Genomic DNA, 26,764 nt, shown 5'->3' on the forward strand with positions numbered 1-26,764 from the left:
CTCTAGGATCTTTGCCAAGAAAGCCTCAAATGGGGTCACAAAGAGTTGGACTCAACTGAAACAACTGAACAATAAATGCTTATTGCTTGAATGAGAAGAAAAATTAAGTCCCAGAGAGATCAACTCATTCATAGTCTTATGATTAGAAAACAGATCTAGGCAAGTCTGGAACTTGAGATCTCCCTACTTGACATTTTTTCTACTACGTGATCCTCTTTCTTTCATCTCTGCCATAGGCTCCTTAGGACTGGGAGCAGAAAGGAAAAGGAATCACAATAGACACTAAATTATTTAAATGATTGCTAGACAGACAATTCATAGTAAGCATTACATTATTCAAGTTAAGGGTTAACCACACTCAGTGTTCATCTTTTTTTTTCCTTCTTTAATACTTAATTTTCGATCATTTGATTGCTTGGTAGCACTTTTGCCAGGAGAACAAGGATGTGAAATGGTTTTTTTTGTTTTTTTTTTTTTTTAATTAATTAATTTATTTATTTTGCTGTATAAAATTTATCCCTATTATTTTTTTTTTAATTCATTTTTCCAAATTATCCCCTCCCTCCCTCCACTCCCTCCCCCCGATGGCAGGTAATCCCATACATTTTACATGTGTTATAATATAACCTAGATACAATATATGTGTGTAAATACCATTTTCTTGTTGCACATTAATTATTAGCTTCCAAAGGTATAAGTAACCTGGGTAGATAGACAGTAGTGCTAACAATTTACATTCGCTTCCCAGTGTTCCTTCTCTGGGTATAGTTATTTCTGTCCATCATTGATCAACTGGAAGTGAGTTTAATGTTCTTTATGTTGAAGATTTCTACTTCCATCAGAATACATCCTCATACAGTATTGTTGTTGAAGTGTATAGTGATCTTCTGGTTCTATTCATTTCACTCAGCATCAGTTGATTTAAGTCTCTCCAAGCCTCTCTGTATTCCTCCTGCTGGTCATTTCTTACAGAGCAATAATATTCCATAACCTTCATATACCACAATTTACCCAACCATTCTCCAATTGATGGACATACATTCAACTTCCAGTTTCTAGCTACAACAAAAAGAGCTGCCACAAACATTTTGGCACATACAGGTCCCTTTCCACTCTTTAGTATTTCTTTGGGATATAATCCCAATAACAGCAATGCTGGGTCAAAGGGTATGCACAGTTTGAAAACTTTTTGGGCATAGTTCCAAATTGCTCTCCAGAATGGCTAGATTCTTTCACAACTCCACCAACAATGTATCAGTGTCCCAGTTTTCCGACATCCTCTCCAACATTCATTATTATTTGTTCCTGTCATCTTAGCCAATCTGACAGGTGGGAAGTGGTATCTCAGAGTTGTCTTAATTTGCATTTCTCTGATCAGTAGTGATTTGGAACACTCTTTCACATGAGTGGAAATAGTTTCAATTTCATCATCTGAGAATTGTCTGTTCATATCCCTTGACCATTTATCAATTGGAGAATGGTTTGGTTTCCTATAAATCAGGGTCAGTTTTCTATATATTTTGGAAATGAGACCTTTGTCAGAACCTTTCCTTTTAAAAATATTTTCCCAATTTGTTACTTCCCTTCTAATCTTGTTTGCATTAGTATTGTTTGTACAGAAACTTTTTAGTTTGATGTAATCAAAATCTTCTATTTTGTGATCAATAATGATCTCTAATTCTCCTCTGGTCATAAATTCCTTCCTCCTCTGTAGCGTGCTGTCGTCTCTAGAAGCTGCCGGATCGCTCTCTGGGAAGAGATCTGCTGTGTCTACTCAAATCTCTCAGACAGATTCTTCTTCCTGTAGTGAACCGTTGTCTCCAGGCAGTTGCTGTTAACTCTTGTCCTTATTAGTGACTTCCCTTCCTGCAGAGAGCCCCGTCAGGCCTGATGTAATGCAGAGAGTCTTCTTCTTTCTCTGAGAGTCCTCTCTTTTATTCTCCCAGAGAATGGGCGTGGGATAATGCAAGGGCTTCTGGGAAGAACCACCCCAGCCAATGAGCTTGCCCCCTCTATCAAGTCAACCTGAGTTCTCACCTTGTAATTGTCCAGACAACCTGAATTCTCACCTTGTCACCATCCAGACAACCTCAGTTCTCACCTAGTAATCCCAACATCTCCCCCTTTCTTTTGATTTAGAACATAGGACAGTCATGACCTTGAAACATAAATCCATCAATATGGGAAGTATTACAGATAATTACATAAATTACATAAGCACATAGTAACATAGTAACATAACACATGCTAGAAGTATATAACATAATCATAATCATAAATTGAAAATTTATAAATGTCCATAAGTCTATTGTCCATTATTCTCATCTTGTGTGAGGAAGTCCAATGATTCCTGCTGGTTTTTAAGTTCTTTAACAGTCTTCTTATTATCCATGCTCTTTCAGTGTCAGATGTTTCTTAGATCTTCTCCTTTATTTTGAGGTCTTTCTCTTTTTCTGTCTCTCTCTGACGGACAAGGCGAATATGACTTGTTGGCACCCATCTGATTCCTTCTCCTGCTGAAGAAATACAAGCAAACCCTCTCCCCCAGGCAGTTAACCTATCTGGTCCCTTCCATTCACCACTTTCTGGATCTCTCCACATCACCTGGCGATTATCTAAGGACAGTGGAGATGCTCTCACTGGACACTGCCCTTCTGGTGGGTTATAAAACCTGTCTGCTGGAGCCAGCGCATCTTTGTCAAAAATTAGAAAATTAATGGTATAGAGAACTAAATTTAGAAGTTCCCTAGGGCTACCTGTGGCTCCCCCTTTCTTTTGTTTTTGGAGGAGTGTCTTAATATCTCTGTTTCTTCTCTCTACTATTGCCTGCCCTTGAGGATTAAAGGGTATGCCCGTGGTATGTAAAATCTTATACTGTGCACAAAAGTGTGTAAAATGTTTGGACGTATATGCAGGTCCATTGTCTGTTTTTATTGCTTGTGGCACACCCATAATTGCAAAAGCTTGTATAAGGAATTCAGTGACCACTCGGGCTGTCTCTTTTGCTGCTGGCATTGCAAATGTGAATCCTGAAAAGGTGTCTACCACGACATGAATAAAAGATAGACGACCAAAAGATTTATAATGGGTCACATCCATTTGCCAGATTTCATTGGGTCTCAAACCACGAGGATTCTTCCCTGGAGGGAGTGTAGGAGCATGGAAAGGAAGACAAGCTGTACAGCTTTTTACTATGCTCCTAGCTTCCTCTCTTGTGATTCCAAATTGTAAACGTAAAGCTCGAGCAGCCTGATGATATTTAGAATGAGATTCTTGTGCTTCCTGAAATAAAGGACTACTGGCTAACATGGTTAGAAGGCTATCTGCCTTTGAATTTCCATCAAAAATGGGACCTGGAAGTCCACTATGTGAGTGGACATGCAAGATATAAATCTTGCCTGGATGTTTTCTCACTTGCTCTTGAAGTTCCTTAAAGAGCTGATAAATATTGGAGGCTGCAAATTTTATTTGGGCTGTGGCAATTCTTTGTACTACACCTACTGAATAGGCTGAATCAGTAATTATATTTACGTCTCCTGGGTAATAAGTGAGAGCTAGCATGATAGCAAATAATTCATTCTGTTGAGTGGATTGAAAAGGAGTCCTGATTACTCTCTTTATGGTTAAATCATGAGAGTATATGGCACAAATATTTTCTTTGGAGGCATCTGTAAAGATTGTTGGTCCTTTAAGAGGAACCTTAGAAACCTTTTCTTCAAAAATCCATCGCCAATTATGTAGTAGCCGGGTAATCTTTAATGGAGATCCATGTGCAAAATTTGGAGCGGTGGCCAATAAAATTTGCCATTCTGGGATGTTCTCACAGCATACATTAATCTGTGCGTTAGTATAGAATGTGTATGCTTTTTCAGGACTTATCCCAGATAATTGTGTTACTCTCTTAATAGCCTTTAATAAAATCCTAGCCACAAGCACTGGGTAAGGTGTAAGGCTTTGTTCTGGTTGTGCTGGGAGGTTCACCCACTCAATCACTCTGTCTCCTTGATGAAGGACTGCTGTGGGTGCCTCTTTTGTAGCAAAAACTGATATTTCCAAGGGTTTTTGAGTGACTCTTTCAACCACATTGGATAAAGCCAGTTCAACTTCTCTCAAAGCCTTTTGTGCTTCTTTTGTAAGCTGGCGTGGTGAATTTAAAGCACTGTCTCCCTTCAAAATGTCATAGAGAGGTTGTAGTTGATTGGTAGTTAAGCCTAACACTGGACGCATCCATTGGATATCTCCTATTAATTTTTGAAAGTCATTTAAGGTGTTCAACTTCTCTGTTCTTAAAGAAAGCTTTTGTACTGTGAGTGTCTTAGGATATACTTCATATCCTAAGACATATCACAGGTCTGAGAGGTAGACTATTCTCTGTTCCTCTAATCTATTTATGATCTCATTCTTTATGCCTAAATCATGGACCCATTTTGATCTTATCTTGGTATATGGTGTTAAGTGTGGGTCCATATCTAATTTCTGCCATACTAATTTCCAGTTTTCCCAACAGTTTCTTCCAAATAATGAATTTTTGTCCCTAATGTTGGTATCTTTGGGTTTGTCAAAGATTAGATTGCCATAGATGTACCCTTTTTTGTCCTTTGTATCTAATCTGTTCCACTGATCTACCGTTCTATTTCTTAGCCAGTACCAAATGGTTTTGGTGACTGCTGCTATATAATATAGCTTTAGATCAGGTACACTTAGACCATCTTCCTCTGACTTTTTTTTTTCATTAGTTCCCTTGCAATTCTCGACCTTTTATTCTTCCATATGAATTTTGTTGTTATTTTTTCTAGGGCATTAAAATAGTTTCTTGGGAGTCTGATTGGTATAGCACTAAATAAATAGATTAGTTTGGGGAGTATTGTCATCTTTATTATATTCGCTCGACCTATCCAAGAGCACTGAATGTCTTTCCAATTATTTAAATCTGACTTTATTTTTGTGGCAAGTGTTTTGTAATTTTTCTCATATAATTCCTGACTATTCTATGGTAGATGGATTCCCAAATACTTTATACTCTCAACATTTGTTTGGAATGGAATTTCTCTTTGTATCTCTTGCTGTTGCATTTTGTTGGTGATATATAAGAATGCTGAGGATTTATGTGGATTTATTTTGTATCCTGCCACTTTGCTAAAATTCTGAATTATTTCTAATAGCTTTTTAGCAGAGTCTTTGGGGTTCTCTAAGTATACCATCATGTCATCTGCAAAGAGTGATAGTTTGATTTACTCATTTCCTACTCTAATTCCTTGAATCTCTTTCTCGGCTCTTATTGCCAAGGCTAGCGTTTCTAGTACTATATTGAATAGTAATGGTGATAGTGGGCAACCTTGTTTCACTCCTGATCTTACTGGGAAAGGTTCCAGTTTATTTCTATTGCATATTATGCTTACTGAAGGTCTTAAATATATGCTCCTGATTATTCTAAGGAATAATCCATTTATTCCTATACTCTCAAGAGTTTTTAGTAGGAATGGATGTTGGATTTTGTCAAATGCTTTTTCTGCATCTATTGAGATGATCATATGGTTTTTATTAATTTGATTATTAATATGGTCAATTATACTAATAGTTTTCCTAATATTAAACCAGCCCTGCATTCCTGGTATGAATCCTACTTGATCATAGTGTATTATCCTGGGGATGATTTTCTGAAGTCTTTTTGCTAATATCTTATTTAAGATTTTAGCATCAATATTCATTAAGGAAATTGGTCTATAATTTTCTCTCAGTTTTCCATTGACCTGGTTTAGGTATCAGTACCATGTCTGTGTCATAGAAGGAATTTGGTAGGACTCCTTCATTCCCTATTTTTTCAAATAGTTTATATAGCATTGGGGCTAATAGTTCTTTAAATGTTTGGTAGAATTCACATGTAAATCCATCTGGTCCAGGGGATTTTTTCCTGGGGAGTTGATTAATAGCTTGTTCTATTTCTTTTTCTGAAATGGGACTATTAAAGCAATTTATTTCCTTCTCTGTTAAGCTAGGAAGCCTATATTTTTGGAGGAAGTCATCCATTTCACTTAAGTTATCAAATATATTGGCATAAAGTTGGGCAAAGTAACTCATTATTTCTCTAATTTCCTCTTCATTGGTGGAAAGATCCCCCTTTTCATTTGTAAGACTAACAATTTGAGTTTCCTCTTTCCTTTTTCTGATCAGATTTACCAAAGGTTTATCTATTTTATTGGCTTTTTCATAAAACCAACTCTTGGTTTTATTTATTAATTCAATAGTTTTTTTTTTTTTTTACTTTCAATATTATTGATTTCTCCTTTTAATTTTTGTATTTCAAGTTTAATTTTTGGTTGGGGGTTTTTAATTTGGTCTTTTTCTAGCCTTTTAAGTTGCAAGCCCAATTCGTTAATCTTCTCTTTCTCAATTTTCTTCAAATAAGCCTCTAAAGATATAAAATTTCCCCTTATTACTGCTTTAGCTGCATCCCACAGATTTTGGTATGTCTCATCATTGTCATTATCTTGGGTGAAATTATTAATTGTTTCTATAATTTGCTCTTTTACCCAGTCATTCTTTAAGATGAGATTATTCAGTTTCCAATTACTTTTTGGTCTATTTATCCCTAACTTTTTACTGAATGTAGCTTTTATTGCATTGTGGTCTGAGAAGAAGGCATTTATTATTTCTGCCTTCCTACATTTAATTTTGAGATCTTTATGTCCTAATATATGGTCAATTTTTGTATAGGATCCATGAACTGCTGAGAAGAAAGTATATTCCTTTCTATTGCCATTCAGTTTTCTCCAAAGGTCTTATCATACCTAGTTTTTCTAATGTTCTATTTACTTTTTAAATTTCTTTCTTGTTTGTTTTGTGGTTTGATTTGTCTAAATCTGAGAGTGCAAGGTTGAGATCTCCCACTATTATAGTTTTACTGTCCATTTCTTCTTGCAACTCTCAACTTTTCCTTTAGAAAGTTAGATGCTATATCACTTGGTGCATCTATGTTTAGTATCGATATGGCTTCATTATTTATGCTACCTTTCAGCAGGATATAGTTTCCTTCCTTATCTTTTTTAATTAGATCAACTTCTGCTTTTGCTTGATCTGAGATAAGGATAGCTACCCCTGCTTTTTTGGCTTTACCTGAAGCATAATAGATTCTGCTCCAACTTTTTACCTTTACTCTATATGTATCTCCCTGCTTTAAGTGTGTTTCCTGTAAACAACATATTGTAGGGTTCTGATTTTTGATCCAGTCTGCTATCCGTCTCCGTTTGATGGGAGCGTTCATCCCATTTACATTTACAGTTAAAATTACTAATTCTGTATTTCCTGCCATCATATTATCCCCAGATTATGCTTTTTCCCTTGACCCCCCCGAACCCCTTCCCCAATATTTAATTTATAGACCCCCCTTGTGACGCACAGCCCTCCCTTTTTTTTTTTAGTATCCCTCCCCCCTTCCTCCACGTCCCTTCCCTTATTCTCCTTTTCCTTTTCCCTCTCCCCCCTTTTAATGAGGTGAGAGAGAATTCTCTGAAAAACAAATATGACAATTATTTACTCTTTGAGCCTCTTCTGATGAGAGTAAGATTTACACAATGATTCTCCCTCTCTCTAAATTCCCTCAGATATGGTGTATTTTCTATGCCTCTTCCTGGGATGTAGTTTCCCTCTTTTTATCACACCCTCCCCTTTTTCTGATACTACCCCCTTCCCTTTACTACACCCCCTCCTTTTTTTTTTTCTTTTATATCAGTAAAATCAAATTATCCATGAGTACTTTTTATATACCCACAACAGAGTTACAGTTCTCAAGGGTTCTGTACCTTTTTCTGTTTCTCTTCAGTCTTGTGGATGTAGATCAAATTTTTTGTTTAAGTCTGTTTTTTTTTGTTTTTTTTTTTTTTTGTTTTTTTTTTTTAGAAACATATGGAATTCCTCTATTTCATTGAATGACCATCTTCTTCCATGGAAAAAGTTGCTAAACTTAGCTGGGTAGTTTATTCTTGGTTGCAATCCTTGATCTTTTGCCTTTCGGAATATCAGGTTCCAGGCCCTTCTATCTTTTAACGTGGAGGCAGCCAGATCTTGTGTGACCCTTATTGTGGCACCTTGGTATTTAAATTGTTTTTTTCTAGCTGCTTGCAGGATTTTCTCCTTTGTGTGGTAATTCTGCAGCTTAGCCACAATATTCCGTGGTGTTCTTTTTTTAGGGTCTATTTCAGAAGGAGTTCGATGAATTCTTTCAACATCTACTTTCCCCTCTGTTTCTATTATCTTTGGACAGTTCTCTTTGATAATTTCCTGTAAAATAGAATCTAGGCTCTTTTTTTGGTCATAGTTTTCGGGAAGTCCAATGATCCGCAGATTATCTCTCCTAGATCTATTTTCCAGGTCTATAGATTTTCCCAGTAAGTATTTGACGTTGTTCTCCAACTTCTCATTTTTTTGTTTTGTTTGACTGATTCTTGGGTTCTCTGTGAATCATTCATTTCTATTTGTTCCATCCTGACTTTTAAGGAGTTATTTTCTTCTTTCACAGTTTTTAGTTCTTTTTGTAAATGCCCAATTTCATTTTTAAATGAATTATTTTGCTCTATTGAATTTTTTTCCATTTCCCTAATTTTTTTTTTTTTGAGAATTATTTTCTTTTTCCAATTCAGAAATCCTATTTTCTTGGGACTTTTTTATCTTCTCCAATTCAGAAATCCTATTTTCTTGAGACTTTTTTATCTTCTCCAATTCAGAAATCCTATTTTCCTGTGATTTTTTTACCTTTTCTAATTCACTAATTTTGTTTCCCTGCATCTCCTGTGAATTCTTTATTTTTTCCAACTCCAATTTCAGAACGTTGTTATTCTCTATCATAGCTTCTCTTTCCTTTCCCCACTTTTCTTCAAACTCTCTTAACTTTTTAATAGTCTCTTCAAGGAGAGAGTTATGTGATGGGGGGCAGGAATCATTCCCCTTTAGGTTGTTATCTGCTGACTCTCTGCTGTTAACTTCCTCGGGGTTGGATACCCGCTCTCTCTGTGTAGAAGGAATCTATGGTTTTTTTGGGCTTCTTGCTCATACTTAAAAAAATCTTTTGGGGTCTGTCCCTGGGGTAGGAAATTATTTATTTATTTCTTTACCAGCTTCCTCCCAGACCGGATGGATGCAGCGGCCCCTGCGCCTGAGCTAAGAGAGAGCTCTGGGAGAGAGTTCCCCACCCCCTCCCTGGAAGTGCCTCAGAGGTGACCAGCACTGCTGTGCCCTGAGGGCGCTGTGTTTTAGCGGCTTCCCTGAGGTTGAGACTGAACAGTAAAGGCGACTCAAAGCCTAGCCTATGCGTCCCGGTGGGGCGTGGATGTCTGCAGCAGGTGACGTGAAAAGCCCCTGCGCTCAAACTGGAAGTGTCTGCCAGAAACCGCGGTCCCTAGTTCAAAGGTTCCGCTTCTCTGGGACTTCCGTTCCACAGCCTCCAGCCAGCCGAGCCAGGCACTATGTGTTACTGCCCCGCCCACTCTTCAATCTCTTAACTACTCAGAGGTGAGAGCCTGGATTGCCTATGTCGGCCACACCCCCAGTGCCGAGATCTGCTGAGTCACCCCCAGGATCCGGGAAGATCCAATCTAGTTTTAAATTTTAAAGTGGCTTAAATTTCTCTTCTGAACTGTTGTTTCATAAGCAGAGAAGAGCTAACAGCCTGTGCCAGATTCTTTTATCTCGGTGGATTCTCTGATCCCAGAGCCCTCCCCAGAGCGACTGGCGCAGTGTGCCACTACCCCACCGTCTGCGCTGGCCTCTCTTCTTCCTCCCCTGGGAGCTGACCTTTCCTGCTGAAACTCCAGATTCTCTTCAGCTGGTAAGTCATGCTTCCAGTCCTTGTGGATTCTATCAGTCCAACACTATTTCTGAGGCTGATTAAATCTAGTTGGTTGTGAGGGAAGAAAGGTGCTTACACAGTGGCGTGTATCTTCTCCGCCATCTTGGCTCTGCCCCCCAAGGATGTGAAATGTTAAACATGCTCAGCAAACATAATATATTTACCGTAAAACATTTAATGACAAAATGCTCAGTGAGCTAACGAGGAGACTATACAGCGAATTTGAAGCAAAGTAAAATAGAAAACTGGTTTCTTTTTTTATTCTTATTGGTGAAAAATATTTCTACAAAAACTGATGCAAATGTCCAATCTCAGAATAGTCCAATGATGATAAGTATCTTCCTTGATAAAGGTCAGTGTTTCAAGGGAATCCTTAGAAAGAGCCATCCTCCCCACTGGCCAGGCAGTGGGAAAGTAGAGGAAATAAGCTAAAGAGGCATTACTCTAGAACACAAATAAAAAGCTGTTTTTCTGAGACAAGTGACCATTTCTTTATCATAATAACAAAAAATTCTTGAATTAAGATCAGGATTTTTCTTTGAAAGACATAACTAATAATAAGATTGTTTTAACTTTCTTAACAATGTTTGAGACCTCTCCTAGGTGGCGAAGCCTACAATGCTCTACTCAGGTCTGGGTGGAGGTAAATTCTTTCATTAAATTGCCAAAGGCTGGGGGCGATTGAAAGTAAATAACATGATCAAAATCACTCTCTTAGCTCCTCATTAGAATAGGTTCAACTCTGATTATAATCATTCTCTCACTTCTCACTCATTGCTTATTAACCAATTAAGGTTAATTGGGACATTAGGACAGCTCATGATTTCATTTCTTGAACCTCAATGTGGAATCAATCCTCTAGACATTTGGGAGTAAGATGCCCCAGATCTAACCAATAGCTAAGGTCTGGAAGATGATGTGATTAAATTAAAAATAGAAAATTAGTGGTTTGTCCCTCTACTTCTCAGTCACTTCCCCTCTCCCCCCATACCTACCTGGTGCCAATATTTATGGTTAAATAAACCAAAAGTGACAGGAATTTGGGATGTATCAGTGTTGTCATGGTGACAAATCAGTTCACTACCACCATAGACTTAGAATTATTAAGACAGAATCACAAAGTAAATGTACTTTAATGTGTATCTACAGCATCTCCCCCACTGGACAAACATTAGTTCTAGCTCCATGAAGTCTGGCAATGGAATGGGATATCATCTAATTGGCATCCTCACCAAAGAAAGTCCCTTGTTCCCTTGAGGAGCAACTAAGTGGCACAATGGATAGGGTGCCAGGTTTGCAGTTGGGAAGACTCAAGTTTAAATCCAGCCTTAGATACTTCATAGTTGTGTGAATCTAGGCAAGTCATTTGTCTCACTTTCCTCACCTATAAAATGAGTTGAGAAAGAAATGAAAAAACACTGCAGTATCTTTGCAAAGAAAATCCAAAAAGGGGTCACAAAAAGTTAGACATGACCCAAACAACTGAATAAAAACAAAGTTCAGCCCATAATGTCAACACAATAAGAGCATTAGCCAGGAAAAAGAAAGGAAAGACTAAAAGCAGGGGAATAAATCCAAATTGAGGTTGGGGAGTGAAACCCAACTCAGAAAGATAGAAAGAGCAATCATCATGAACTGTCTCTTCTGTCCAAGGAGGGAAAGAATGGCCAAAAGCAAGAAAAATCACTAACCAGGGATTCTAGGTTCAAACTCCCTTTCATCCAGGATAGTCAGAACTTCTGTATTAAGCTCTTATTGATGTAGTAGGCCTCCATAATAGCTATCTATCCTTTTAGAACCTCCTTGGGAAGCTGGTGCAACAGTGCTGAGTACAACTGTGCTTTATTCTTAGCTTTGCTAGAAGGCCTGGAATCACTTTGGCGAATTTCTGAGTTCACTTCAGATGAATGGTAGTTTATTACTGACATTAATATTATTGATTAGATGTTCTAAAGCTTCCTATTTGGAAAGAATTCTAGAATTATCACCAAAGAGTATAATTAATTCAAAAATCATTATTCATAAACCAAATCAATTTTGCTGAATAAAAAAACCTTGGCCTGTTCCAAACATATGAACAGCTCACTATTTCCCTAGTACTTAATTTTTTCCTTTGCTGCAATTCCATGATTTGGGAAATCATGCTATATTTACCTCATTGACTATGTAATCCAGCAGTTCAAAAATTGCCATTGGTGGTCGGCTATCCATTCCATAAGCTGCAAATTTTAAAGAAAGAAAAATGGGTTTATCAGAAGAAGTCACTTTATTATACTGTGTAATAAATTTCCCTAGGTGATGTCCCCCTTGATAACAAAGGCAAAAGTAAAAACTAGAATGCAGCATACTCGTCTCAAGGAAATGATGTCTTCAGAACAAGAATTGGAGGGGGCGTGGGGGGAGGACATGGCAAGGAAGAGACTATGTAATAGACTCTTAGTGGCCTAAAGCCATGGTGGGATAAAAGCCCTCCCTAGTTCTCAAACAGACTTATCTTTTCATCCAAGACCATTCTCACCAGATGTAGGGGGCTCATGAACACCTGTACTTTTAGGGTCAAAGAAATTAACCTCAAATGGGAACTCTTCATGCCATCTTACCCACATATAGTCTCCTCTGGGGTTCATGAAGGAGTGCCCTTGTGAAGACAGGGATTTTATCAAAGCCATCAGCCTGGGAGATTTGAGTACAGCCCTAGGATTTGTTCCTGGCCTGACAAAAAGTTAGTGGAGACATTTCTAATGGGACAAATCTTCCTTAATAACATCAGGTTCATTTGTGATCTATGAAAAATACTCTGGGCTATGATAAAGAGTGCTTTATGCAGATTCTCCCAGTTCCCTATTCCATAATCTTGAATTGCTGCCTTACCTGACCTTTGGAAACTGTATCCTCCCAGCCCAGTCTGGTTCTGCTGGTCTTGGAAAATGCTTTGGGGGAGTGAGGGGAAGGCCTAGACATGGAGTACCTCTGCTGCTTTTATTGCGATGACCTTGGAAAAGGTACCTCAGTAGTTTCTGTTTCATCATCATACAGCATCTCTATGAAGCACTTACAGCAAGTATTATTATCCTCATTGAGGCTCAAAGAAATTAAATGGCTTATCAAAGATGGCACAACTGCTAAGTGTTCTCTGGAGGCCTGACTGCTTTGTCACTACCTCACTTGCTCATAAAGAAAGAGATTGGAACGGAGTCCTTCCAGGTGCCTTCCAACTCTATGATCCTGCGTCACTACTGTCACTACTGACTAACTTGATGTGATAAGAATATAACATTTCCCTTTACCTCTCAACCACTATCTTTGCAGTGGTTTGCCAAGCTGCCTCCATGAGCCCAAAGCCAGTTAGAGTTTCCCTAATTCTGAACAGCCAGATCTTCCTGGGAAACTTACAACTGAGGGGTCTCCCAGGAGTTCTTGGTCGTGGTGATGTCTCAGGTGCATCTCCCTCCATTGGACAGCCAAACATCAGTTCTAGCTCCTTGGAATCTGGCGGTGGAATGGGATATCGTCCAATGGCCATCTCCACCAAAGAAAGCCCCATGCTCCAGATGTCTGATTGGACCGAGTAGTGAGTTCCCTGGAGTCGTTCTGGCTGTATTAGACAGAGGGGAGAGAGAGAAATATCATTGTCATCATGAATATTAATAATTTTATGAAATATCCTAGCTCTCGTGAAGGAAGTGTCAACCCCAGAGACCAAAGACTATTAAAAATTAGCCATGCTCACATAATCCCTATTCTCCTCTTGGTCCTGTGATTTTTGTTTTTAAAACTTCTTGCTTCCAATTCAGGGAAGAGATCTCACTTAAACAAGAAAAACGCATAAGCTTTTGTGACAATAAAAGGCTGCCTCTGTTATCAGGATCAACTTAGTGCTTTTTCTGCTATTACCCATTGATTTTTCCTGTTCTGTTCCTCCTTTAATGACCTTCGACATTCTGACCTGCTCTCCTTGTTCTGACTGATCCCCCCAACAGGGATTCACTGCTCTTCCCAATCTCACTGTTCCAGGTGGAACCAGCTGACGGGCAGGAGAGCTCAGACCAGACTTTGATACTGGTGACCTGCCAGGATAGGCACCTTGACAATGGCTTTCCCAGGCCTGGTGCCTGCCTTGCCCTGACAGCATCTTTGCTGATGGCCACACCATTTTAAAAGGTGAGAATCATTATGAAAAGCATCATATTACCTGGTTTTTCAGATGTGTCTGAGTCTCAGAAATGATAAGGTAGCCTAAAATTCACTAAAAGGCTAGTACTTGCAACGGAAGGAAGAAGAACTACACTGAATGACTCAAATTCTGGAGTCAACTCATGCTGTGGGAGCCTGGGCAGGTCCCTTTTTAACTCTGAATCCTAGCTTTCTCACTGACAAAATGGAGAATAACAACCACTCTACTTAATTCACAGGATTGCTGAAATAATTAAATAACACACTGTATTCTTCCCTCCCCTAATAGTATGTAAGCTCCCTTAGGGTAAGTACTATTTCAGTAAGTACTATTTCACTGCCTTTGTATAGTCAACAATATTATATATTAAACAGTGTCAGACACACAGTGGGAAACTACTGACTCATATAGGAAGGTACTTTAAAAGAATATACCACCATGAGGCATTGTGGTATAGTACAGAGCATTAGACTTGGGGCAGAAGACTTGATTTCAAATCCTGCCTCAAAACTCTTTACAGCTACATCATCATGAGTACAATCCTTAACTTCTCTAAACCTCAGTTTCTTCCTCCATAAAAAGGATAGTGACACTTGAAATACATATTTGATAGAGATGATGGAAAGGAAGCGCTCTGCAAACCTTTAAATGCTATTATACAAGTACACAAATTAAAAATGTTTTTAAAATCCTAGAAAATAACTTATTTTTGATGATTATGCATTTTGACAAGTTAAACTTCTTCCATTATATTCTCTCGTAATTCTTACATGGTATTAGCTATGCTGACACTAAGCATGGTAATAATAATTAATATTAAATGCTGTACTAGAAATGCAGAAATATTGAAACAATTAATAACTTTAGCAAAGTTGCAGCATAAAAAATAAATCCATTCAACAAAACCCAGTAGGTAGAAAAATTCCATTTAAAATAACTACAGACAATATAAAATACTTGGGAGTTTACCTGCCAAGGCACACACAGGATTCATGTGAACATGATTACAGAAACTTCATACATGTAAAAACAAATCTAAACAACTAGAGGCATATTCATTGTTCATGAGTGGCTTGAAATAATATCAAAATGATATTACCAAGTTAACTTATTCAATGCCATACCAATCAAAGTATGAAAGAATTGCTTCATACAGAAAAAAAAAAAAAAAATCATACAATTCATTTGGAGGAACAAAAAGTCAAGATTACCAAAGAAATAATGAAAAAAAATTTATGAAGGAAGGAAGCCAAGTATTCCAGATCTCAAACTTTATCAGAAAGTAGTAATCAAAATAATTAAAAACAGAGTGATTGATCTAGGTTAGAGAAATAATATACAGAAGTAAATAAACATAATAGCCTACAGTTTGAAAAACACAGATCTGAGCTACTAGAGCAAGATTTCACTATTTGATAAGAATTACTAGAAAAATTATAAATGAGCCTGGCAGGAACTAGGCATTGGATCACTATCTCACACCCTATACCAAGATAAGATCAAAATGAGTATATGATTTGGACAATAGAAAAGTTAGAGAAACATGGGAAAAACAACTTGTTAGATTTATGAATAAGAGAAATGTTCATGACCAAAAAAGAAACAGAGAGATTCATAGGAAGTAAAATGGATAATTTTGATTACATGAAATTAAATTTTTTGCATAAAGAAAACCAATGTAACCCAAGTTATTTAAAAAAAAAAAAAAAAAAAAAAGCAGGAATCTGGGGGAGGGAAGAGGGGATAGATAGTGCAGCAAATTTCTCTATCTTATAAAGGTCTCATTCCTCAAATATGTAAGAATTATGCAAAATTCATAAAAATAGGTATCATTCCCAATTAGTAAATGGTCAAAGGATATAAACATGCAGTTTTCAAAGAAAAAAGCTTTCAATGGTCATATGAAAAATGCTCTAAATCACTAATAATCAAGAGAATTATAAATTAAAATAACTCTGAGATACCCACATCCATCAGATGACAGAAAAGGAAAATGACAAATGCTGCAGGGGATGAGGAAAAACCATTGTACACTGTGAGTTGACTATGAGATAGATCAATTATACTGGATAATAATTTGGAACTATGCCCAAAGGCTATTAAATTGTGTTTACCTTTTGACACAGCAATAGTGCTTCTATCTCCTGAAGGAGATCAAAGAAAAGAGAAAAGGACCCATAGGTACAAAATATTTAAAGGAACTCTTTTTGTGATAATAAACAATTGGAAACTGAGGAAAAGCCCATCAACAGGGGAATGGCTGAACAAACTCTGGTATATGAATGTGATGGGATTTTTTTGTGCTGTAAAAAATCACAAGGGGGGTAGTAGTTTCAGGAAAACTTGGGAAGACTTAGATGAACTGATGTAAAGTGAAAAAAGAAGAACCAGAAGAACATATAACTTAAGAGCAATATTTTAAAGAAAACCAACTGAAAGACTTGCTAATGTTGATCAATACAATGATCCACTACACTTCTAAAGACACATGACTTAAAATGTTATCCACCTGCAGATGGAGCACTTTTGATGGATTCAGAGTACAAAATGAAGCAGTGTGTTTTTTGTTTTTTCCTTTCTTTATTTTTATGGCTTCCCTTTCCATCCCCTGAATATGGCTAAAAGCAGAAATGTTTTACATGATTTCATGTTTAATAGGGAGGGGGAAAGGAGAAAATTTGAAACTGAAAATAAAAATATCCCTTTTTTTAAATCTAAAAAAAAAAAAAAAAGGAAAAAAATTGTTTAATATAATTGGGAAATGTTTACAAAAATAAAAACAATACATTAAAAATACCATTTCTTAGATGGAATGGTTCTCAGGTAGAGGGGAAGGATACTAGTAAAAACTGAGAATGTAAAAAAAAAAAAAAAAAAAAAAGGCTACATCAATAAAAATTAATTTAAAGAAAAGAATTAATTAGGGAGAAGTAAAAGGATTGCCTTCCTTATTCTCTATTCCCTTGTTCTCTTCTAACATCATTACCAAGAGAAAGCAGCCAGTCTTCATGATAAGGTACTGATGGTAATGATGTTAGAAGAGAACAAGGGAATAGAGAGTAAGGAACAGGATAGAGTTTAAGAAGTTGGAAATGGGAGGACAGAAGAGTAGGTCAGATGGTTTGGCAAAACAGAAATGGAGGAATAAATTTGGGAAGAGTTATGCATAAGGAGTAAGTCAATAAGCTGTGATTAAATAATTCTCACCCAAATATAGTGAATGTTTATTTTGTTCCATCATGTATTATAACAGCTTCTAAATTTCATGGTTCTTAAAGCTAGAAAGGACCTCAGAAGCCACCTAATCAAACACCTAACTTAGAGATCCTCTTTGTACTAGCATTTTTTTCTTATCTTACTCTTTAAAATATTTTCCCTAAATATACTACAAACATCACAAAAGCAGCAATTGTGGAACCTCACCAATCCCCTATTCAAACCAAAGACTTCTAAAACAAGGACACTTCCAGAAGCTAGAAATTTTCTCAGAGGTTGGAACAGTCTCTTCTTCTATTTCACTTCTTAAAGTATTCAATATAGGGGTCTAATTTCATAGGGAATTATCAGTTGCTGTTCCTGCTTGAGAGACCTGGGGGCCAGAAGGCTAAGCAAATCAATCAGCTGTCCATACCGACATATAGGACCTCGTGCCCACGAAGGAATTAGCCATGGAATCAATCAGCTGCCCACTGACGCCAAAATCACAAAGCTTGATTTCGCCACGTGAATTCACCAAGATGTTGGATGGCTTGACATCTATAAAGAAAAAAGACAAAAGAGAAAACGGGAAATATAATAGTGAAGAATCCAGACCACCCCAAGGTGACCACTACCGATCAAACACACTCCAGTCTCCTAAGGACCTCAGTGACATTCCTGAAACAAATTATCAGGCGGAAAAAAATGGATTCTCTGTGTTATCCTCCCTAACTTAATTAACCTGAACATCAGGTTTTGCAATGTTTATACAGATTACTCCAGAGCGAAAAAGGAAAAGAAGCTCTAGTGTATAGAGTATATAGAATCTACTTGGTAGAAATGACAATAGACACACACATGGCCCAAGCATGAAGAATCACAAAAGAAAATCTCATTTCTAGAGCCACTCTTCCTCTACCTACAAATTAACCAGCTAATTAATAGAATGAAAATCAATATTGTGAAAAATTCTCCAGTTCTCAATAATTTGGTAATCTATTTGAAAAGATAGGAGGGGGCAGCTAGGTGGCGCAGTGGATAGAGCACCAGCCTTGAATTCAGGAGGACCCGAATTCAAATCTGGCCTTAGACACTTAACACTTCCTAGCTGTGTGACCCTGGGCAAGTCATTTAACCCCGGCCTCAGGGGAGGGAAAAAAAAAAAAAAAAAAAAGAATGAAAAGATAGAAGAATGACTAAAGTACTAAATAATGGGATGTCAGTAGAAAAGGTACTCAGAGAAGAGAGGAATTGGGTTGGGTTAGAAATAAAGAGAGCTAAGATTTGAGTAAATCTTGGAAGCCTACTTCAAAGAACCCCTGGGTTCTTAAACCTTTTTGTTACTGAAATAAATTTCTAAAGGAAGAATAGAATTTACATTTTTACTCATGTCTTGTTTTTTATCCCACAGTTGATTCAGGGTATATTCCACTCCCCACCTTCTTACCCACAGTAAGTCTTCCCTGGAAACAAAAAACCATTATGTAAAGCCAAATTACTCTCAAAGTCAGTATTTAACAGCAAAAACAATATTCCGAACCCAGTGTTCCCACCCTCTCTGACAAAAGGGACAAAAGTATATTCATTATATCTTCTCTATTAGAGGGAGATAGGAAAAACCCAAAGTGTCCCACCTGTGTGATGAAATCACCCACACCCACCAATCTGCCCATGATATGACTGATGTGCTTTAAAGTGGCTCCCTAGAGTCACTGAGCATAGATCTTCTTCCTTTTCCCCTCTAGTCAGGGAATGTAAAGTTGGACCAAAGAAACTATACCAAAAGGTAGGTGAATGACTAAGATTGAGATAAAATGTAGTTTCAGATGCAACTCTCCCTCCACCCCACCCCAGCTTGAATAGGAGGAATGTGAAATTAATTTTTTTTAAATAGGTCTTTACTTATTTTCCCATTTTACATTTGAGGAAACTGAGGAGACTTTCCAACAGTCAGTTAGTCAAAGAGCCAGGACTAGATTTTTAATAGAGCCTTAGCTTCCTCAAGGATAAAATAGGGATTAATAATCACTGTTCTACATACTTTGCAGGGTTATTTAAAAGATAAAATCAAATGCTAAATGTGAAAGTACTTTGAAAAAAATTAATTAACTCACCAAATAAATTAATAATCTGACCCAGACAGATTTACAAGTAAATTCCACGAAACATTTCTAAAAACAATCCCCCTATGCTCCATAGGTTGCTTTCAGAAACAGAAAAAAGAGGGTAGTCTATTAGAGTCCTTTTATAAAAGGGACAAATACTGCTCTAATAAGTCTAAAGTAGGAGGAACTAGAGACAAATAGCACTGGAAAAAGCAAAGAATCAAACAGTCCCTAACAATCACATTTTCTAAAAAATGTCAGGGATGAATAGTGTTACCTGTCAAAGAGAAATGGCCTTTCTAAGCAGGCAATAAATCATATTTTCCTTGGAACAGAGATAACTAAGAATCTTGGGATAAATGAGTCATTTTTGAAGCTCACCCTCATTAGGATACAGGTGGTACCAGCATTCTAGGACAAATAGGGATTGCTGGAATGGGAAAGGGTGAATAGTTCACTTTGCTCCACATATGTAAATTCTAGTCAGTAATAAGATAAGATGAGGCTGTACACTGCAGCAGAATTCAGATTTAGTAATGATGGGTCAAGATGCTTAGGTCAGGTCATCTTGGTTCTGCCACTAATTATAAACTATTAAATTATGGACCAGTCACTTCAAGGGACTGCTTAGTTTCCTCCCATCTAAATGAAATATTAATAGAAACAGGAACAAGGATTAAACAGGATGAGGAAGAGGAGTTTCTATTCGCTATGGTGAATGAAATACCAATACAATGAGATTCTGGATCAAAATAACAATAGAATTACAGCGCAAAAGGTCAGGAAATACTCATCTCATTAAGTAATACATAGTATCAAATGATAATTGTATACTAATACCTTCTGGAAGGTTTCTGGAATGGAGTAGGAAATTAAAATTCAAGTGGGAGAAATGTATTTCATTCCCTAGGACTGTTTTATCTAGGAAATTGATTTTTAGTTTAAAGATTTTACCTAATAACAAAAAAGATAACAAAACAAACTTTAAAATAAAATGAGCTTGGCTAGGTGCATTCTGAATATATCTACTAAGGGATTTGTGCTTTTGCTTCCTCCTCTTCCCTCCTTTTAAAACATCACCACCTAGTATCCAGTCAGGAAATGCAGAAAAATATTAATATCAGTCTGGGTCTAACACAAAGAGAAAAAAAAATCTATAATGCCTGTTCCCTCAAAATGTTTAAATCCCATGATTCACTACAGAGCAAAGAAGAGATTTTTGTCTATTAGCTGTGTGGGAATTACTATCCAAATTCAATTAATCAATCTATATTTATTATATAGAGTACAGCTAAGCATTGTACTAAATTCCGGATGCTGCCCTTTTAAATACCTGCCATGGTACAAACAGAACTGACCCCAGCAACCTTCAGATGCTCCTTTCTTCCCTCCCCTCTCTGCTGAAGTGAAGCTAATTGTAGGATTCATTTAGAGCCAGTTCCTAGCTGTTCATCAGTTTGGTCCTGTTATCTTTTGCATCTTCTTCCATCTCCAGTCAGAAATATCACATTTATTTTCCAATCTGAACTGCTTGGTGAACAGATGGTATCATTAAACACTCAATTAACACTCCATAGACCCTTCCTCCACACTCTCTCCTCTCCCCTCAGTTAAAATTTAAAATGTTAATACTCATCCAATAAAGAATGGACTTGGCAAAATTATAAAACAGGTTAAAGTTTATAGCTACAGTGTCCTATCTCCCCATTCTATTCACTTTTTCTCCACCCTTTTGGGGATTTTCAGCTCCCTTTCTGATTCCTTTCTTGTCTCCAGATCAAATTTTGCTCTCAAGAAAAGCTTACACCCTACTTGCCTATGGGCAAAACTTATGTAGCTATCACCTATGTTAGTTATGTAGCTAACAATAGAGTTATAGTGAATCTATGTTTGCAAACAACAACATTCCATATTTTTCTAACTTTCCCTACTGATTAGGATCTAGATTCCAGGATTTAGGGAGACTTGAATGGGCTTGTTTCTCTAATTCCTCTTCCAGAAGGATTGAATCAAATCTTCTAAATCCCATTTTCTTATGCCTTCTACTCATACTGCTTCCAACAACTACTGTGGCTCATCAATTAATATCAAAGTACCAGAAAACAATCTCATGGTTTCTTCCACCTATCTTCTAAATGACTGTGGACCAAAGTTTAGGTGATTCCTGAATGCTAACGAGATTCCTCCCTTTTTTTTTGTTTTTGTTTTTTTTTTTTTTTTTAATTTTTTTTTTTCCTGGTTAGGCAATTGGGGTTAAGTGAAGTGCCCAGAGTCACACAGCAAGAAAGTGTTAAGTGTCTGAGGTGAAATTTGAACTCAGGTCCTCCTGACTTCAGAGCTGGTGCTCTACCACTATACCACCTAGCTGCCCCATGAGACTTCCTAACCTCTTTTTTAAACTAAAAGGACCACTCTTGGCTCCAGAACCAGGGGCTATATTCAGTCAGCTACTTTAGTGAGAAATTCAAAGTAGGATACTCTCTCTCTATTCTGGAAAGGCTCAGAAGGCTTTAAACCTTCCATTCAACCTCAGAAATGAAGACAGAAAATTGACTATCCTGAGAAATTAGGAAGGAAGTTGAAACAAACTGCTTAAAGCCCATCATTATATTCCATGTAAACTCAGTTATCCACAGGAATGGAGAAGGAACTCAATGGCACAGATGATATGAAAACTGTTTTCTGGCTCTGAGTTGTATTAAACTTTGTCAGAGCTTACCCTCATCCAGGGAACAAGAAGGTTATTTTCCCAACATCTCTTGAGCCCTTCTCAAAAGGAAGAAAACAGCTGAGAACAACTGAACGAGAAGGCCTCTAACATGGGATAAGAGACTGCACAGGGAGCAAGTCTAGACCCTTCTTCAGAGATCAGAGCAGATAATTCCACTGATAGAAATTAGGAAATCTGGAAGCCTGAAAACAAATCTTGGCTTTAGACAAACGTGCTTTTTTCTTACACTGAATCAAAAGTATAGCTCTCTGACTTGCAGGCAAAAAATTGTCTAACAAGAGAAAACTAACTAGACTGACCTTAGGCTAATTCACCCATAGATTTATTCTTCGCCAGCATATTTCCCCAAGTCTATCTGGCATAGAAGGAAAATTCATTGTTATTCTTTAAGCAATGATCAATATTCAGAAAAGACAGATGAAGTCCTGTGGACAGTGGCACCAGTCTAGGATGCAATATTTGCTACAAATGATTCACATTATGGTTCTCCCTGATTTCAATATTTAAGAGTTAAAGGTAAAAAATCAACCCAAATTCATGAAGAGAGAAGGCCTACTAGTTAAATAACCTCTTCTCGGTAATTGCTGACACCTGTCAAATTCCAGACTCTAAAGAGGAGGAAAAATGGCAGTTAATCATTTTAGTATAATGTAACAAGAAATAACTACTAGAAAGCCAACTTTAGATTATGTGTGGTCATAGGGAGATAATTATAGAGGAAAAAGCAGCAAAATACACAGGGTTTGAGTTGATTCTTTTTCCTTTTCCTACTTCCCTGAAGTATATTTTACATCCATCTCTCTCCTTTCCTTTCTCTGTCAAGAGCATGAAGAAGGCCAAAATAAAGAAAGTCAAATGTTACTGCTAGTAAAGACCTTAAAGATCATCCAGTTCATTGTCTTTATTCAACTGATTACTTACTCTACAAAAGATGAAGTGACCTGTTAGAAGACACACAGATAACAAATGAGAGATGTAAAATCCAAATCAGATCAGATCTGAAGCCTCACTGATCAACTGCAAAACTCAGAATGAATTGTAAGCCCCAGAAACAGCTTCTGATTCTTAAAGTGCTAAGAAATCTCTTCTATTCAATATGAGGTCAAGGGAAAGGACTAGAACTTATTCTATCTGGTGGTTATGTTTTGGAGGCTTGATTTAGCAGGATGCAAATACAATTGTGAACCAGCCTTAGCCACACTACATAGTATACAGAACTAACATTATTTCAGGGGCCTCTCCTTCCCTTTATCTCCCCCTCTCCCTTCTTTCTCTCCCTCCTTCCCCTCTCTATCTTTGTCTCTATTTCTCTCCCTCCTCCCCCTTCCTCTCTGTCTCTGAATCTCTCTCAATTTTATAGGTCCAGCATGAAAAGATTCTCTCTCCCATTTTAGAGAGTAACATCCCATTTTATTCATTTAACAACTTTTCTTATAGCACTAATGGTGGAAACACATTGATAGCAGGAGCTAAAGATTGCATTTCTCCACCTCCTCCTATTTAACAATTGGGTTCAAAGAGGGAACCTGATTAGCAAGGCCTAACAAAAAGGCTATTTTTAGTCTCCACTCTCATTTGAAGATTTCATAGCAAACTCAACAACCAAGTTGTGAAACAAGTGTTTTTCAGATAGTCATTAGTTTTGAAAGCTTTTATTTCCTACTCTCTAGCCCCACCTCCTTACCCTGAAACAGTGATAATTGAACATAATAATTAGCAATGTAAGAAAAGAGGACTCCCTGCTTTTATTCGAGTCCATCTTTCCTAGAAACAAACTCACAATTATTATTCATTTTTAACTTAGCAAGATGTCACAAAAGCAAGTGAAATGGAAACAGGTGCAATGCCAAGCTCCCAAGAGCAACCAAAAAGTCTGGCTCATAGATCTTTGCCATTCCAGATAGCAATGAGGCAGAGGAAATGTTGGAATCTTAATCAAACACATATTCTAATACTGACGGTGCTGCTCAAGGCCTGGGAAACTGAATAAGTTAGTGAACATTCCTCATTTGTAAAACAAGGGAGCTGTGCTAAATAATTCCCAAGGAATTTTTCTTTTCTTTTTTTTTTCTCTTGAGGCTGGGATTAAGTGACTTGCCCAGGGTCACACAGCTAGGAAGTGTTAAGTGTCTGAGGAGATTTGAACTCAGGTCCTCCTGAATTCAGGGCTGGTGCTCTATCCACTGCGCCACCTAGCTGCCCTCCAAGGAACTTTTCAATGTGAATAGCTTATTAATCTAGGATGTGTCTTCTTAAGATTTGGACTTAGACAAAAAGTTATCAAACTGCACATACCCTTTTACCCAGCAGTGTTTCTAGTAGACTTATATCACAAAGAAATCTTAAAGAAGGGAAAAGACCTATATGTGCAAGAATGTTTGTGGCAGCCCTTTTTGTAGTGGCAAGTAACTGGAGAATGAGTGGATGCCCATCAGCTGGAGAATGGCAAATAAATTGTAGTATATGAATGTTATGGAATATTATTGTTCTGTAAGAAACAATCAGCAGGGTGATTTCAGAAAGGCCTGGGGAGACTTAAAGGAACTGATGCTGAGTGAAATGAGCAGAACCAGGAGATCATTATACATGGCAACAAGAAGACTATATGATAATCAATTCTGATGGATGTGGCTCTCTTCAGACCAGTTCCAATATGCAGTGATAAAGAAAGCCATCTTATATCCAGAGAGAGCCCTATAGGAATTGAGCATGGTTCACAACACAGCATTTTCACTCTTTTTGTTGTTGTTTGCTTGCATTTTATTTTGCTTCTCTTTCTCTTTTTTTCCTTTTTTTTTTTTTTTTAAACTGATTTAGCATATATTTTAACATGTTGAACATATATTGGACTACTTGCCATCTAGGGGAGGGTATGGGAGAAGAAACTGGAACACAAGGTTTTGCAAGGGCTAATGTTGAAGAATTGTCCACGCATATGTTTTGAAAAATAAAAGGCTTTAATAAAGAAAAAATTTTAAAAATTTGGAGCTAGAAAGGAACTTGGGAGTTTCCTTTTACAGGACCAAGATTTGAAGTTAGATCTCCTATATTCAAATTACCCTGGCACAGAATAGGTACTTTAAAAAATAATTACTCTTTTACAGGAGGTTCCATACATGGATGAAATCACAGCCTCAGTTCACAATCTAACAGGATAAAACTTTATATTATCCCTAATGAATTTCATTTTATTAGTCTGAACCCTGAATTATCAGGACCAAATGACTTGTTACTGATTCTATAATCCACTGGGTTAGCTATGCCTTCTGGCTTTGTGTTCTCAGTTTCCTCATATCTAAAATGGCATAAGAAATATCTACAGGATTATTATGAAGATCAATTAAGATAATTATATGTAAAATATTTTGCAAAATCTCAAAATACTACATAAATGTTAGATTTTTTATTATCTGCAAATATGATAAGGAAACAATCTAATAAATTCTTTAACATTTTTATTAGTGATTTGGATAACTAGCACAGACTGAGCAGAGATGCCCCAAGGCTTCAGAGACATTCTGCCAAACTGACACTGAGCCATGAGTTGAGACCATTTATTCAAACTGTGTTTGTACTTCAGTCGTGTTCCACTCTCCATGACCCCATTTGGGGTTTCTTTAGCAAAAGCACCAGGAGTGGTTTGCCATTTCCTTCTCCCACTCATATGACAGATGAGGAAACTGAGGTTAAGTGGTCACCCAGCCAGAAAGTATCTGAGGCTAGATTTGAACTCACAAAAATGAGTCTTTCTGACTCCAGGCCTTGCCCCTTGACCTACTGTGCCACCTAACTGCCCTTATTTAACCACAATACCATATTCATAAAGTCCCCATCTCTACATCTTTTCTACAAAAAATAAGATAACTTATCAAATCTTTATCAAAATGTGGGTAAACTACATTTACAGCATTTCTCTGATCTACCAGGTTAGGAATCCTTTCCAAAAAAAGGAAAAAAGGATAGGCTAGCACTGTCAATGAAGTCTTTGGATTTACTGCTTTGTTTGTTGAATGTTCGATAACCACCTCCTTAATGATCCTTTTAAAAATTATCTAAGGACTTCAGACTCAAGCTCACTGATCTACAGTCTACTCTCTCCCCCATCCCTCTTTTATTTTTTGGAAAAGCAGGACATCTGCCCGTTTCTGTTCTGCTATTTGCCATGATCTTTCAAATATCATATTAGCCGAGCAATCGCAGCTGTCAGTACTGGTCCATTACTTACCAGTACATTTTCAGAACCTGAAATTGAAGTGCATCTAGTCTAGGTAACTTGAATTAATCTTAAGACCTTATTACATAAACTGAGGTATAAGGGAAGGATAGGATTTCTCTACATTTTCTCCCCTGGCAACCTTTTCTATTTTTGTAACATCAACTATCATCTTTAAACTACTAACTTTCAAATTTATATCTCTAGCTTCAATCTCTCTCCCAAGGATGCACACAAAATTCAAATTCCAGACCTGTATATGAAATCACTAACTGGATATACAGCTACCCCTTTTCAAATCATGGAGGTTTGTGCCCCCATCATGTGGGAAATCCTCATAAAGTGTTTTGGTCTTTCCTTTGTGCCAGAGAAGAAACCTGAATTATTACAATATCTTAAAATAAAATATGTTGATATTGTATAATACTATCTATCTAAAGTGCATTTCTAAATTTTTTTCTATGTCATCTCTACTGGTCTTTGAGTGTCATTTGAGGCTTCT

General features: G+C 37.1%; 1 protein-coding gene across 2 annotated transcripts in view; it reads right to left on the bottom strand.

Moving 5' to 3' along the window:
* The window catches only part of MAP2K1 (mitogen-activated protein kinase kinase 1), a 101,956-nt gene that overhangs the window by 5,830 nt on the left and 69,362 nt on the right, over positions 1 to 26,764 (bottom strand). For both annotated transcript variants that reach the window (XR_012486955.1, XM_074294747.1), the window contains exons 6-8: positions 17,647 to 17,771; positions 13,235 to 13,436; positions 11,996 to 12,060 (exon numbers count right to left, since the gene is read on the bottom strand). Coding sequence is in view for 1 of the 2 variants with exons in the window: in XM_074294747.1 (XP_074150848.1) it covers positions 11,996 to 12,060; positions 13,235 to 13,436; positions 17,647 to 17,771 (392 nt within the window). In the remaining variant the exon portion in view is untranslated. The remainder of the gene's footprint in view (positions 1 to 11,995; positions 12,061 to 13,234; positions 13,437 to 17,646; positions 17,772 to 26,764) is intronic.

This window comes from Sminthopsis crassicaudata, chromosome 2 (genome assembly GCF_048593235.1).
Source record: "Sminthopsis crassicaudata isolate SCR6 chromosome 2, ASM4859323v1, whole genome shotgun sequence".
NCBI classification, from domain to species: Eukaryota; Metazoa; Chordata; class Mammalia; order Dasyuromorphia; family Dasyuridae; genus Sminthopsis; species Sminthopsis crassicaudata.